Source organism: Ammodytes marinus (assembly GCF_949987685.1).
Source record: "Ammodytes marinus genome assembly, chromosome: 23".
Lineage (NCBI taxonomy): Eukaryota > Metazoa > Chordata > Actinopteri > Uranoscopiformes > Ammodytidae > Ammodytes > Ammodytes marinus.
In genome coordinates this window covers 20,778,582-20,794,862 of record NC_137227.1, presented here as the reverse complement: position 1 = coordinate 20,794,862, position 16,281 = coordinate 20,778,582, and the positions used below count along the sequence as shown (strand labels likewise).

The 16,281-nt window shown below is 36.9% G+C and overlaps 1 protein-coding gene across 1 annotated transcript; it reads left to right on the top strand.

Moving 5' to 3' along the window:
• Positions 1–2,921: 2,921 nt before the first annotated feature.
• Positions 2,922–14,869, top strand: LOC307269020 (fibrinogen alpha chain-like; the record flags this gene model as incomplete). The annotated part of the gene is made up of 13 exons (XM_080051843.1): positions 2,922–2,978; positions 3,814–3,924; positions 4,782–4,965; positions 7,172–7,317; positions 7,970–8,068; positions 8,599–8,760; positions 9,093–9,705; positions 10,286–10,983; positions 12,812–12,815; positions 12,921–13,045; positions 13,495–13,678; positions 13,869–14,014; positions 14,525–14,869. The coding sequence occupies 13 exons, from the start codon at positions 2,922–2,924 to the stop codon at positions 14,867–14,869; spliced, it is 2,874 nt and encodes a 957-aa protein (XP_079907969.1).
• Between the last annotated feature and the right edge of the window lie 1,412 nt (positions 14,870–16,281).

The following is a 16,281-nucleotide window of genomic DNA, read 5'->3' as shown; positions in this document are numbered from 1 at the left end:
TGTAATGTGGAATATACAATGTTTTTTTATGGTTGACAATACATTTTTCAATGTTTGAATGACAAGTTATTGACATTTTGTTCAGGGTCCTCATACCGAAGGTTGATCATTGTATCACTGCTTCATGTCTATGAACCAAATTCCAAAGGAAAAAATGCAAAAGAGAAGTAATGTTGTGTGTCCCAAAGCAGCCAGGCCACAGGCAGTAGCTCCTGTCCATTCAAATCAGAGAAGAAAAACACACACATTTTCTGTGGACCTAATGCAAATATGTGTGTTTATGTAATCTGTGATTGGTTCACGACTACGGAGATCATTGAACCTCTGCCTCCTAAAATAACAGAGACCAGCAAAGACATTATGGGACTAATGATAACTTATAAATCACATGTTAGACAGATACTGGGAGCAAACCAAGTGATAAATGCAAATCCCCAAAGTGAGTTATTTCGTATATGGTACTAACATGTGATCTTTAAAGCTTTAAATGCATCAATGTTTTTGAAAAGCACAAACTTCACTCCTGCAGAAGAACATGGATTTTCTGTATCCAACTCACACACACACACACACACACACACACAAATCAGTGATGCGTAAAATAGATATTCAATAATATGATTAGGTTAATAAATACACATCTCGGCTCATAAATCTTCCCCTTGACAAACAAACAGTTTGCAGACTAATCATTATTATTAAGTGTGCATTGTGTTTTTCATGTTTGCTTTCCCCCAAGTTATACAACACAATAGCTTTCATGTAAAGTCCCTCAGAGGAAATTAATTAGGTTGCCTACATACTGTGTGTGAGTCAAGAAGAAGATTTATGAGCAACAATGTTTATTTAAATTAACATTCTGGAATATTTCTTATGCATCACTGATTTCTGTGTGTGTGTGTGTGTGTGTGTGTGTGTGTGTGTGTGTGTGTGTGTGTGTGTGTGTGTGTGTGTGTGTGTGTGTGTGTGTGTGTGTGTGTGTGTGTGTGTGTGTGTGTGTGTGCAGAAGCCAAACATCTATCCACACTTAGCCCTGGTGGACTTCAGTCGTACTCAGTCCCGCCCACACAATAAGCTGGGCCCCTAAAAAGAGGTCCAGTCATGCGACCCCTTTACTCATGCTTTACTGGTATCTGTGTGTGTGTGTGTGTGTGTGTGTGTGTGTGTGTGTGTGTGTGTGTGTGTGTGTGTGCTCATTCCTACATGAACACATACAGTACATGTATTTGGGGTGAGACTAACTCCTTAAGGGGGCCTTTTGACTTCGTATGCAAAGGTTAGGGAAAAAACTACTTATACTTTTGTTTTGATCTTCAAAATGAAATAGGATATATTCGACCAAAGTAACAATAAATCCAATGTTTGTTTTGTTATTTTTGTTATCATAAGTTGGTTGGTTCAAAATAAAGTTTAGTTTAGTCAAGTTCTTGGCCTCCAAAATCCTCTCCTATTTCCACTCAGCTGAAACAAATGGATAAACATGTTATTTCAATTTCATCTTCTGTTTTGTTCTCGAGTTTTTTCAGTTTGCCTAGTGACTCTGGGCCTCCTCATTATACAGAATATATAAAGATGTTTAGCTTTTCAGTTGTTTTGATGTCAATGGGGAGCTTGTTCTAGACATTTTCATAATTATAGTCATAACTTTTTTGTGTTTGCAAAGTCAAGTCAAGTCATTCAGGTCATGGAGTGCCATTAAAACAGTAAAGACATCCCTCATTACTTAATCAAATTACTCACACATTTATTTTGCTTTGCACTGTCCAAGCGTCTTTGAGTGACCTCCAGAAAAGCGTTATATGAAACTTATCAATTATTATTATTATTATTGTAAGAGCCAATTAGCACTCTTGTATAAAATAGGAACCAATCTCTGGTTCCACAGTTGCTACCCGGACATAGAAACAGTTTTTGACCACACTCATGCCACGTTGCGTCAGGGTCTATGTTTGTATGTTGGTTTTAGAGTTTGTAGCTAAATAAAGTGAAAATAAACGAAACAAATGTTTTAAACTGCAAGAAAGACTCGGACTTTCATTCATCAACAAGGACAAAGGTGCGTCAAGAAATATATCCGCGGCAAGCAGCTCGGGGCCTAAAGCTTGGGCTTGGCCTCTACAATTATAAACTGACCCAGATTAATGATGAGTCAAACTTGATCTGTAATTCTACCAGTAGGTGGTGTTGCTGCTAAATAATGTACAAAGTATGAGTGGCCCTAATACGCTGTCATACACAACTCCAAGAACCTAATATTTTTTTTTACATTATCATCATTTAATTTGCAACGTTATTGAGTTCATTTAATTACATTTTTAATCTTAATTTTTTATTCTTTTTATTTTTTTCTGAAGCTGAAGCACACTGTAACCTTTGTCAGGGTTTGCAGATCTTTTTTCTAAAATGACGAACCTTTCTTTAAGTATTTTTTAGTTTACTGAAACAACATACTACATTACGCTCATCAAATTGATGTATTATGATCTAAATAAAGGTGATAATTATTACAAATTATCTACATAAAGACACACACACACACAGACACACACACTCACACAAATACATTAACAAATGCAAGAATAATTGAACAAAAGTACAGGTAATTATTTAAAATTACCTACATAGGGATAAAAAAATGTAATCCCTTATTTTGTTGTCCACTTATTGGTCATTTCTGTCTCATAGTGTTCTTACTGCCTGTGCAGTTTGTCAATGTTTGCTTAGAGGCAGAAATGTCGGTAAGTCCTGTAGAAAGTGAACAGAGTGTGTGTTTGTGTTGAGTGTGTTTCATTGATCAACAGAGGTCACTGAACTCTGACGTGTGACGAGTGGGAGTGAAGCTGGTTTAAATCAACTCGACCGCAGTAGAATCAACGTTAGAACAGATTTCTTCACTCAGACGAACGACGGCAGAAACAAAGATGGAACGGCTAAATATACTTGTCTGTCTCGGCTTGATTTGTGTGGCTACAACTCTGGTAAGTCACATCACAATGACATTTTAAAATTTGTATTATTTATCAATTTTTAAAATATTATATTATTATATATTATATTTAAAAAAAATACATTTTTAAAAACAAAAACACGTGTTGAAACAACAAAATTTTGATAACAATATCATTTAATTCCTTCAACACATATCTATACGGTATTTCTGTAATTCTACTTTTAATGATTGTTTTTTACATCATTACATACATTGTGATAGCCAACTTAATACAATTTATTAAACGTTTTATCTGCAGTTTAGTATAAAGAGAAAAAAAACCTTATAGACAATTCACAGACTGAAAATCATCAAATGTGATATTAAAATTACTGTATATATTGGAACTGTTTTTAATTTATTTTTTGTACTTATTTTCTCTGTTACAGTTGATTTGTTCTAGAAAGGAGCTTATTGTATTACATATGTACGGTACTTTTCATCCTTGGTCTTATCACATTATAATCATTTTTATTTTTTAAATATTATAATTTCTGTCAAGTATGTTGTATTAAACCTGTCTCGCCGACAATGTGTACATTTATATTTGTATTATTACTACTATTATTGTATACTAATCTTTGAATCTGTTGCACATTGTATCTGTTTTATAAAGGAGTTGATTTAATTGAATACGTACGTTCATACAGTACTTTTGATCCTTGGTCTTATTACATTAATTTTTGTAGTTTTTGTGTTATAAGTAAACAAAGATATGTCAATCCCTCTTCCACAAAAGAAAGATAATTTGTTTATTAAGAATTGTATACTGTTACATGCATGCTGATACTTAATTAAATTTGTGTTTTTATTTATTTCTCTAGGCCGCCGACACTGTGTTGGGCCCAAGAGGATCACGACCAGTGGAGCAGGGCACCAGAGGAGATAAATGCGCTCCCGCCAAAGACTGGCCTTTCTGCTCCGATGATGAATGGGTACGGCTCATTCGATTATTGTTAGTTTATTTGGCTCACTTTAATACGCAACATCACATACATTACATGAATAGTACACAATACAAACACAAGAAATCTAGGCGTCTTAATCTAAATTCGTAGTAATAATAATATAAATATACATTTTATTTAAAGGGCGCCTTTAAATGCTCCCAAGGTCCCCTTAGGAGGCAGAGCTAAAACACAACAACAATAATACAATTAATTCATCATTAAATTAGACAAAGTTACAATGTTTAAAATCCTTAATATAATATGATAGTATATACTAGTGTCATTGTTTAAACTCAATACGAAAAAGGTGTAGGTTGAAGCATTTGCCTTTTACATCTACTCTTTCTTCATTCTATTGTTTTTCGTAGGTCCCTCAGAATCTTATTATAAATCTTTTTTAATGTATAATTGTTTATTAATAGTATTATTAATAATGGTATTATTAATTCCTTTATGTTATATATATATGTATATATATATATATATATATATTACACACATCACAGGCAAAGTAAGAAATCAAAACAGAACATATCTCCACAAAAAACATTTTATTTGAGTGGCGTAGTGGGTACAGAGCGCACCATATCGGCTCAGTCATTGTCGCAGTAGTCGCGGAATCCAGTCCGACCCGGGGACCTTTACTGTCATCCCCCCCCCACCTCCCTCTCTCCATTTCAACTCTGTCCCCTCTCTTTTCAACTATCAATACAAGGTTACAAACCTTACATTTTTTTATAAATAAAATAAAATTGTAATGTAATTTGATGATAATTGTGATGCCTCCGTGAGGCATTGAACAAGTATAAAGCTTCTTGTCTTTGTGTCTGTCTTTGCCTCAGGGCCCAAAATGTCCGTCCGGCTGCAGGATCCAGGGTCTGATGGACCAATACGACCACGGCCTGCAGAAGAAGGTTGAGAACATCCGCAGCCTCCTGGACCAGTATGGAGTGAAGCACCGCTCTACCGACCAGGTCTCAAAACTTACCTTCCAAACCGTGAAGGAAAGGCTTACAATCGACGCTGGTAAGAATCAGAATCAGAATCACTTTTAATTCATCTCATTGTACAGTACACAAGAGTGAAATTCTTAGGCTTGGTTCCTCAAAATTCACATGGCAGAAATATTACAATATAAAGTAAATAAAGATAAGATACCATAAAAAAAGTAAAAATATAAAAAAAAAAAAAAAAAAAGAAGGTTGGTGCTACTGTAAAGTGCGGATGGATCAACTTTAACATATTGAATAAAGGGCAGAACATTTAAATTATATTTTAAATATTTGAAAGGGAAGTGTTCAGTGGACCCTTGACAAAATACTTATTTAAAAGAAACGTACATATAGGATTTTCATATTTCATACATCAGGCATTTATGCAAATGTATTTCTAATGTTTCAATGTAGGAATATTATTAATTACATTTGGAACACTTCAATTTAAATTTTTTAGGAAAGGAAACTTTTTTAACTTTCTATTTTGCTTCTTTTTTTTTGTTGGCGGTACATTTAGGGATGCACATCATACAGTGTCGTGTGAAAGTTTGTGAACCCCTTGAGCCTTTTGGAATTTTATTTATTTTAACCATTATTAATTCATTTTTTTCAATACCAGTATTTTTTATATGAAATAACAGATGTTTGTTTATCAATTCAACATTTTTCTTTTCCAGAAATCAATTGTTAAAATAGATAAAACAAATTATTTGACAAATGTTGTATGTGCAAAAGTTTGTGAACCCTTAGCTGCATTGCTTAAATCGAGCAAGGTAAACACAATCAGGTGGGCCAAACTGATTGATGAAATAGAACAATGTAATGAGAGATCTTGAGGGAAGAAATTGGGCGCCGCTAGATAAAACAAAGATAAAACCAGGTCAGTTTAGGCCCACCAAACTGAACCCATACAGGTCAGACATGCTCAAAGGGGAAAAAATCTCAGAGGATCTCAGGAATAGAGTTTTGATGCTGCACATTTGTCTGGGGACAGCTATACATTCGTATAAAAAAGTTTGAGCTCCATCGGCCCACCGTGAGGCAAATCATCTACAAATGGAGAGCTTTAAGAGTGACTTAAGATCTGCCTAGAAGTGGACTTCCTTCAGAAATATACTCAAGCGCCACAAGAAAAGGGATTTTTCAGGTAAAAGCCAACCCACACATTACATCTGGAGATTTGCAGACCATTTGCCACCACCATTCTTCACTTGGGAGAAGGTTCTCTTGGTGGTAGGCAGAGTTGAGTTTCTGCCCAAACATGGCGGTTTTGGTTATGACCAAACAGATCAATTTTGGACTAATTTGTCCACATAATAAGACTTCAGGTATCTCCAGGTGCTCTCTGGCAAAGCTGTGACAAGCAGTTTTGTTATTTTTTGAGAGCAGAGGCTTCTTCAGCAACCCTCCCTTGAAAGCCATGTTGACTGAGTTTTCTTCTTATTGTGGAACCATGCACATCTGTCCCAGATGTTGCAAGAGCGGTCTGCAAATCACTAGATGTAATGTGTGGGTTGGCTTTTAACTAAAAAAATACTTTTCTTGTGGCGCTTGAAGATATTTTTGAAGGAAGTCCACTTCTAGGCAGATGTTTAGTCACTCGTAAAGCTCTCCATTTGTAGATGATTTGCCTCACGGTGGACCGATGGAGCTCAAACTTTTTTTTAATTAATTTATAGCTGTCCCTAGACAAATGTGCAGCATCACAAGTCTATTCCTGAGATCTTCTGAGATTTCTTCCCAAAAGATCTCTCATTACATTGGTCTATTTCATCAATGAATTTGGCCCACCTGATTGTGTTTACCTTGCTCGATTTAAGCAATGCAGCTTAGGGTTCACAAACTTTTGCACATACAACATTAGTCAAATAATTTGTTTTAACTGTTTTAACAATTGATTTCTGGAAAAGAAAAATGTTGAATTGATAAACAAACATCTATTATTTCATATAAAAAATACTGGTATTGAAAAAAATGAATTAATAATGGTTAAAATAAATACAATTCCAAAAGGCTCAAGGGGTTCACAAACTTTCACACGACACTGTATGTACCCTTGAGGTTTAACAAATGTGTCAAAACAAATTGCAATCATAACGTTGTTCCATAGTGTTCAAAGCACTTGCTACATAGCACTTGTCATTTTATACTTTCGACTTGTTTAAACACAAGTGTGAAGATAATTTAGGCTCCACTTTGATTAATTTTTTAAACGTCAACCTCTGTTCTTTCACCAGGGAATGATAACAACTACTACGACTTGGCCACAAATCTGCGTCAGAGAATCACAGACATGAAGATGAATATCGACCGACAGCTCGGGGTCCTGGCTTCCCTGAAGGACCGCGTCAGACACCAGGTGGACGAAATGCAGAGGCTGGAGGTATGTGGAATAATGCACATATACGCTTTCATTAAATTACAACACTAGAAAGGCTACGTTCAGTGAATACAGAATCAGTGAAAAAGGATGTTCATTTGGGGGCTTGCTGCTTCACAGGAAAACATTTGAAATAAATTAATATTCATTTTGTTTCAAGATGTTTTGTTACCATGTGACTTACATAATACCAAAAAAAAGTGGTTTTATTGAAACATTTAAAAATCTCTTATTTCGACATTTGCTTGTTTATTTTAACTTCAGTCCATTATTTTCAGACCATCGATTATAAAAAACATATTTAATGTATGTTGCTTAAATTCACAATATCGTATGATTTTCACTGGAGCTATAGTTAGCCTTTGGAGGACTTTGAGCTGGGGTTTTTTCTGCATCTTTATTGCATATAGCCACTGTGTTATTTCGTCATTTGGATCAACAAACTGAATCGAAAATGTTATTTATTTTCCTCCAATGGGAATGAAACATTGTTTGAAGGAAAATCAATGCATTTATTTAGTTTAATTTAGCTAATTGAGGCTATCTCACCAGCTAGCCTCAACTTTACCCATGTGTGTGTCAAGATTTACAGCAGAATTAGTGCATGCTAACACCACTATTAGCTGAATAGTAATAACTCTGTCTCCTCTGTCAGGTGGATATTGATATTAAGCTCCGTTCCTGCAAAGGATCTTGCTCGAGCTACTCCACATACCAGGTGGACCACGAGAGCTACGTAGCGTTGGAAAAACAGGTAAGGAACTCAAAAACCCATGACCAGATTTAGCATACTTAGAATATTATATACAGCTCCGGACAAGTCTGGGATTTTTCTTAAATCTTTATCTCTACATTACTTAATGAATATGCTCAGTAGAAATATTGTCAGTAGTTTATAGTATGTAAAAATGCGTATTAGTTTTAGTCACATTTTAGTAATTTTTTCTTCATATTTTAGTTCAATTTTAAATTTAAATGTTAAATCAAGCGCACAATTAAGTAAACATGCAAAATACTCAAAATCCAGTTAATAACATACTCAAAACAAAGGAAGAAAGTACATTCTGCGAGAAACATCCTTCATTTTGAATGTCCGACAGCCGACCAACCGACTAATATGTTTGTCCCGTTTCAACATCGACAAAAGAACACACATTTCAGCATAGTTATTATTATCAAATATCTATTTTGAACACGGACATGAAAAAAAAAATAATCCTTGACGAACACTTTTCGACAGTTTTTGTCATGTATATTAACACTGTCTATCTGTCCCTTTCGCAGATGAACCAGCTTGACTCCCGGTCAGGTCAGCATAATATTGGAATGTTGCATGTGATGAAGAGCAGGCCGTTAAGGGGCGATAATCCAGATTCTATCTATAAATCCAAGGACATCGACGGCGGCAAACTGGCAGGACAGGTGAAACAGGACATATTTGAAGAGGTGAGCGAAGGCCCCAAAAATATTCTTTCAGACTTTTACCTTGTGAGAGTTCCCTGATGAAATATACATAATGAAGGTTAGATGTTGGTATTCTTACGTTACTGCAGTCTGCAGTTTTGTTTACAAACATATTATTGTCTTAAGTTTGGTTTCAGGTTCCTCAAAATAATTATTTTTGATTTATGTTGATATAATTATAAAACAGTATGAATTACATTTAAAAAAAATAAAAATCTCTAAACTAACTGCAGGCTCTGCAATTGTTAACACATCCCCATTCCCTGAAACGGCATAGTGCACTTTTAATTTATCCCTGTTTTTTTGTTTCTCAGGTGAAAACGGTCCGATTGGTCCTAGAGCAGGAGGGCTCCAGCTCATCTCCAGCAACCATCTCCAAGGTCCCAGGTACTTCCTCCTATTCTCCGTCCACATCATCCTCCTCTACCTCCTCCTTCACATCCTCCTCCTCCAACCCTTCCAAGTCCCTCACTGAACCCGGACGGCCCGGTAATGGCGATGATTGGTTGGGTGGTGGCGGGTTCGATTCATTTCCCGGCACAAGCCACTTGACCTCCCACACCACATCATGCACCAAGAGCACCAGGAGAGTCACAGTCCACACAAAGGACGGGCCGGAGGAGAGGGTGGAGGAGGTCATTAGTGGTGGGCCCGAGTGTCAGACCATGGACCTCACCAAGGGCGGAATGGGGGCTTTCTTCCCCAGCATAAGCCACACGTCTTCATCTTCTTCTTTGACCACCAAGACCAGCCACAGTGGCACCAAAGGAAGCCTCTTAGGAGACTTTAAAAGTGGGTCTTCGGATCCATTCGGAGCAGATCTCGGCGCATTCATGAGAGGTGATATAGAGGATGACACGCCTGATTTCAAAGCCCGGAGTCTGAACAGCGACCGTGTTGAACGGCAGGCCGATTATGTAGGAAAAGGTACCAAAACATCAGACGTGGAATAAAATCTACAAGGGCCAGATATCGCAGCTAGACGGCATGCTTTATCATCAGCTAGCTTGCAAGCTAGCCTTATGTACCAAAAATATGAAGTGAACACAGTAATTGTAATTGTTTATTGATACATCTTAAGGAATGTCCTTGCTTTTTTGATTTGTAATAAAAAAACAGGGTACATTTTAGCTCTCAGAACAAGATTTGATTTTTGTGTTTATTACCTTATTACCTTTGCCACAAAATTAGTTCTTGTGAGAACAATGTTTTGTACATGTTCCTTCACAAATACATTGAATAAAGTACCAAATACTCCAAACAGAACCCCATCCACCGAAATAAATGTGATTAGCCACCAGATAAAAACTGAGTAAGAATATAAATGATAAACTTTAATCTGAAGTTGGAGCTGATTCACGTAAATAGGTTGGAGAGGTGGGCAAGCGATAGCCATTTAGTAGGGAAAGTGACAAGTTATTTTATCACTGCAGCACATTACAGCTATACGAGCCGAAGCCAGTCCAAGCTAACTCGCGGTCTGCGGTGTGCCCCTCTCTCTTCGCAGATTGTTTCGAAGCCCGCCAGAACCACCTGAAAGGGGAAGCAAACGGCCTGTTTAAGATCAGACCTGGCGGCTCGGACTCCACAGAGGTAGTGGATGTTTACTGCCAGCAAGAGGGGCTAATGGGCGGGTGGTTGTTAGTCCAGCAAAGAGAAAATGGCGCGGTCAGCTTCAATCGCACCTGGGCTCAATACCGCAATGGGTTCGGTTCAGTCGACGCAAAGGGCAAGGGGGAGTTTTGGCTAGGCAACCAGAATCTTCATTTGTTGACTAATCAGGGTGAGACCATGATGAAAGTTGAGCTGGAGGATTGGGAAGGGGGCGTAGCGGGGGCTGAGTACATAATCAGGGTGGGTTCGGAGGAAGAGGGGTACCCTCTCCATGTGTCGGGGTACAGCGGGGATGCAGGGGATGCTCTGGTGATGCCTAAGTCTGATATGGCTTCTTACTTGTCCCATAACGGGATGAAATTCAGCACTTTCGACAAAGACAATGACAAGTGGGAAGAGAATTGCGCAGAGATGTACGGGGGCGGGTGGTGGTACAACAACTGTCAGTCAGCTAACTTGAATGGGATTTATTATAAAGGCACGTACGACCCCGAGAAAAACACGCCGTATGAGATTGAAAATGGAGTTGTGTGGGTGACGTTTAAACCGGCCGTTTACAGCCTGAAAACTGTCAGGATGTTCATCAGACCAGTTGCTTTTTAAGTGGAAAACAGGGGGAAAATGCAATCAAGCTACATAAAAATATACACTTTTATATACATTTATATACGCAATATGCAACAAGAGCATCAAATGAGACGTTAAGATTTTAAAGAGAAGTCCCAACTGAAGCTGTAGATAAATATTTGAGGCCAAAAATCAAAAGGTGGTTTCAGACCTTTAGACTGTTGATCTGCTCGTAAATCATTCTGAGATTTCAAAATCAAGGCAAACAAGTGTCAGTGTGTTGCCGTGGGTTTTTGTGTTGATTCTTCTGTTCTCGTCAGCAGTCTGTGTAAATGTTTTTGACCTGTTTTCACAGCGTTGCTCAACTATGTACCGAGCAACGACTGATCTCTGGACTCTCAATCAATAAAGATCCAGTGTTCACTTCAGCCACTGTGGTTTGTGCTTTTTTCATTCTAGACAACGAAAACTAAAGAATAAATTCTGGATAATGCATTTTGTTATGTTGTATATGTTTGAACTTAAAGGTGCAATATGCAGTTTCAGAGGAGGGGGATTTGGTTACATTTGCAGAACTTGCAGTTAGTTTAGCTTATAAAACATATTTTCGTCCAAAAAATAATTCTTGGTATGGAATAATTGTATCATCACAAATCAAAACCTTATTATGTTGAGGCATCCGGAACCAAACATGAGACTAGAATATGTTTTAAAAGAAAAACTGTGGGCCCTGCTGCTGTAAACAACAATGGTGAACTTTTCAGGAAGCTTTCTAACTTCAAACAGTGTTCCAGGGATCACATTTTCCTGTGAGGAAAGTTTGTTTATTCAGTTGTAAGAACATATCTTTGAAGATTTTCATTTCTCAGACACAACCAAAGTTGCATAATGCACCTTTAAAGACAAAATGTTATTAATTTTCCCTAAATACAAATGAAAACAAATATTATTTAAATTAATGAGCTACTAAAATACAACAAAAGATTATGATTAGCATTGTTTGTGAATGATCTTAAGACCTGTTTTATATGGTACTTATTAGATGTTAAAAGAAACATTGGAGAGATCTCTACAGTGTGATTTATACTCAACTGAAGTCCATCAGTGTGTAGTCTCATTATAGTCAAAATGCACCTCTATCTGGAAGGTCTAAGCTACATGTTTTATAATATTATTTTTTGTTTAGTAATTTGTGATAGTTGCTCTATCAGGGTTATATATATATATGAATTAACTTGTTCGTTTACATATGCAGCTTTTAGGTTTGTAAAAAAACTGCCCAATTGAGGCAAACACATCCTGTGCTCTTTTTTCTTAATAAAAAGGTTAATCTTTGACACTTCACATACTTATTTTTATTTGCTCACATAACTTATCTGGGTATTAACATTTATTTTTACGGCTGTTACACCTGCTGCTTCATTCACATCAACTGAAATCGTCCAGTGGAGATATGCCATGAATTGAAATAACAGGATAATTAAAGAAACATTACAGTGAGGAAAGCATCTGGTGATCATTTGTTGTAAGTGAATGCAACATTTTCATAAAAAAAAAGTACAAAGTCACAGAACTCTCACTTCTGCCCCACTAGAATGTGTGTTGGTGTTTTCGTCTGCACAGCAGGTTTTGTGAGCCAATTATGCTCAGTTGGTAATCCAACTTCTTTCTGTTTTCTTGTTTTTCACTGAAGTACAATTACAATAAGAAAAGTGCCATGAAACAAAAAATATTTTGATAATAGTATCATTATTAATAATAAAAGAATATTTATAGATTAGTAGGTTTTTTTTTAAACAACGTTCTTAAGCTGTGACCATGAACACATGTATTTTTCCTGTGTTAACCTCAGACCAGTGGCACTGTTGCAAAATAACAACAGATCATTGTTATCTCTGCAACACTGTGTTTGTATAATAACCTAATTTTCATGTTGTTGTTTTGTTTTGCTTGTTTGTCAGATGTGTGTATAAGGCTGGGGCAGCAGAATGAACATGGTCCACAGCCCCCCAGTCGCACCCACAGATACAGGAGGCGACAATGTCAAGCAAAATCAGACTTCGGTCTGTGTTCGGATGATGACTGGGTAAGAAATATGCAAACACAAATAGAGTTGCACTTCATATTCAATTATAAATAAAAGCATTTTTCATCATGTTCGCTCATGTTTCGCTGGGACCAACTTATTTCTGACAAAATGACTGCAGATACTGGTCTCCAGACCAAGTGTGCACTCTGTCACCCCTTTTCCACTAATGCAAACCTGGTATTAGTGTGCTTGTTAACCTTTTCAGAACAAGTTTGCTCTTCCACGGGTTAGAAAGCCAAGTTATTATATCACTGTATATGTCTACACATTCTCAGCTAATGCTAGTAGCCTACCAACCCTTAATTTTATTTTATTTACTGTTTTTTTTTACATAGAGACAAGTGTGTAGCATACACAAATGCCACACACCAAATCATGTATAGCCTAGGCTTGCTTCACCAACTAACTAACTAACTAACTAACTTCAACTGTGATCTTCTCCAAAGCTTTCTAAATGCCCCTCTGGCTGTAGACTCCAGGGTCTGATCTCGCAGATGGAGAGAAAGGTGGAGAGAAAAATGAGAAATGTTTGTAAGACAGCGAAGATGTACGAAGACAAGGCAGAGAAGTCCATGATGGCAATAACACACATCTACAACTACAACCGGAGAGGCATAGTCACCAGATACAGTACGTCTGGCTATGTCTCTTAAATGCAATTTCTTATGTCTATCTTCAAGTTGTATTATTCCCCTGTTAAGCACTTTGTATTGTCGTGTGTATGAATTGTGCTTTGTGAATACACTTGCCTTGCCTATGTTTGGGGTTGGTATTTTGGACAAAATGGAGACGGAATAATTACAACTACATTCGCCTTCAGTGTCCGAGCTGAAGTTTGTGGAAAACGCTGAAGAACTGGCCGGGAGGATCGTGTCGCTACAGAAACAATCGTCTGGGTTTTCACAGCGAATCAAGGAGCTTCGCCAAAAAGTCCAGAAACAAATAGAGGACTTGTATCGAACAGAGGTGAGACATTTTGTACAACTTTAGAGTAATGTATGCCATGGAAAGTTATTTAGAACTGCACTGGGAAACCAAACCTAACCCCATCAAATCTTTATAATGGGATTAAAAAAAACATCAACTGTGGTTAATTTTTAGGTTTGAAAAGGCCCTTAGTTTCAAGTATTTCAACTATTTCTCAAACTGGAAACTGCAACTTCTTAGTACCTCCAGTGGTTTTCATGGAAACTGGTCCCATAGCTCCAGTTTAAACAAAGAATTAATGTTTTACACTTCTGTTAATAGTTTTGAGCTATTAAGCAAACATGATTTAAAACCTTAATTGAATAAAAAAAAGTGCTCAATAAATAAATTGTATTATTATCATCATCATCATCATCATCATCATCATCATCATCATCATCATCATCATCATCATTATTATTATTATTATTATTATTATTATTATTATTATTATTATTATTATTATTATTATTATTATTATTATTATTATTATTATTATTATGTCCCTAGGTGGACATTGACATGACACTGCGAGCCTGCCGTGGATCCTGCAAGACAGCGTTACCGTTCAGCGTTGATCATCCCAGCTATCAAACGCTTCAAACTGACATCGAGCACATGGACAGGTCTCTCTACCAGAGACGGAAGGCCACTACATCCCCTCAAGAAATCCCCAAAATCAAGCTGCAGCCTGTAGACTTTGGCCCTGCACCGTCCGCAGAATATAAGACTATCCCGACGGTCCAGAGGGAACTGCTGACCCAATTTGAAGACATTGGACAGAACCATATTGTTCTAGAGGAGCTACTTCAGGTGTCTAGAGACATGGACACTCTCAATCCACAGCTTTTATAAGTTCATTAGGGGATGGTTGATCATTTGAAAATGCTGCTATGTTATAACTAATTCATGTTGTATAAATACCAATAGCAGTATCACTTATCCAATTACTGTGGCTAAATGCAATCTGGATTTGTCATATTTTATTAAACATTTGACCTCTACAACAGAAACATTAGACATTAATTCAAATGAAAAACAGTGAAAACAAGGCACAATACTGTATGAATAATGACAATGTACGATGGTATTACACAAATGGAATCTCCCTAATACATTAGTGAATTTTGATATCTTCTGTCCTTATTGTTCTTGAATTTTTTAACAGTAAAATTGTAGTTATTTTCTGCACCACATATCACCTTTAATTTTTGTGTCAATCATATATGTATGTCTGAAACACACCTTGAACAATATAACCCTCCATTCTTAGATAAGTGTGTATAATATTGGTACGGTATACAGTATATTACAAATCGGCTTTTGAAATTAATGTTTGTGCATGTTGGCAAAAGCTTATTCCCTCTTTTAAATAACAAGAGACATTTCTTTGTAAGCACACTCCTGTTTTCCTCTGGTACATTATTTCATCTTCTTCATGATTTGGCATGGAAACAATTTCTAACTCACTGTACAGTCAATGTGGTGTTTATCTAACTTGCTGCACGTCATTTTGTTAAGTTAATACATTTAATAAAAGACAGTTTTCACAATTATGTTACCTCTGTTCGTCATTGTCCTATTTAATTTTTGTTTTATATCAAATAGATATCATACCACAGTTTATGAATGATTATTTAATCTTTGTTTTCTCCGATATGACTTTTAAATTGATCATTTTAATTGCATTGATCAGCACTTCTGTGGTTCTTGCTTGTCTTCTAACCAAAGTATGCTAAGTTAAGTTACATTATTAGTCAATGGTTACATTGAAATTTTTCTTTAAGAATATCCCCTCTCAAGTTGCCAAACTTCGGAGGGGGTCAGAGCGCAGGGTCAGCCATAGTCTTTTGTCTTGCTCAAGGACACAATGGTAGAGATGGTGGGCACCGTAGATGTAATACCAGCCACTGCTAGTTTTACAACTAACACCCTCCTGTCTGGTGCCGGGGATCAAACCGCCAACCTCGTGGTTAATGGGAGGAGGAACCAGAGACCTCATGGTTACTGGGACAAACCAGAGACCTCATGGTTACTGGGAGGAACCACAGACCTCATAGTAACTGGGAGGAACCAGAGACATCATGGTTACTGGTTCGGCCACCTTTCCTCTAGGCCATCCTACCACCCTAAGCTTCTTTGCACAATATATTTTTAGTTTTTATTTCAACAAGCCCGAAGGGAAAGGGTTTAGTTTCTTGTTTTTTAGGCACATAACAGGATTGCAAAAAAAAAAGTCTTCTAACTGTGTGAAGTGCAGACATAAC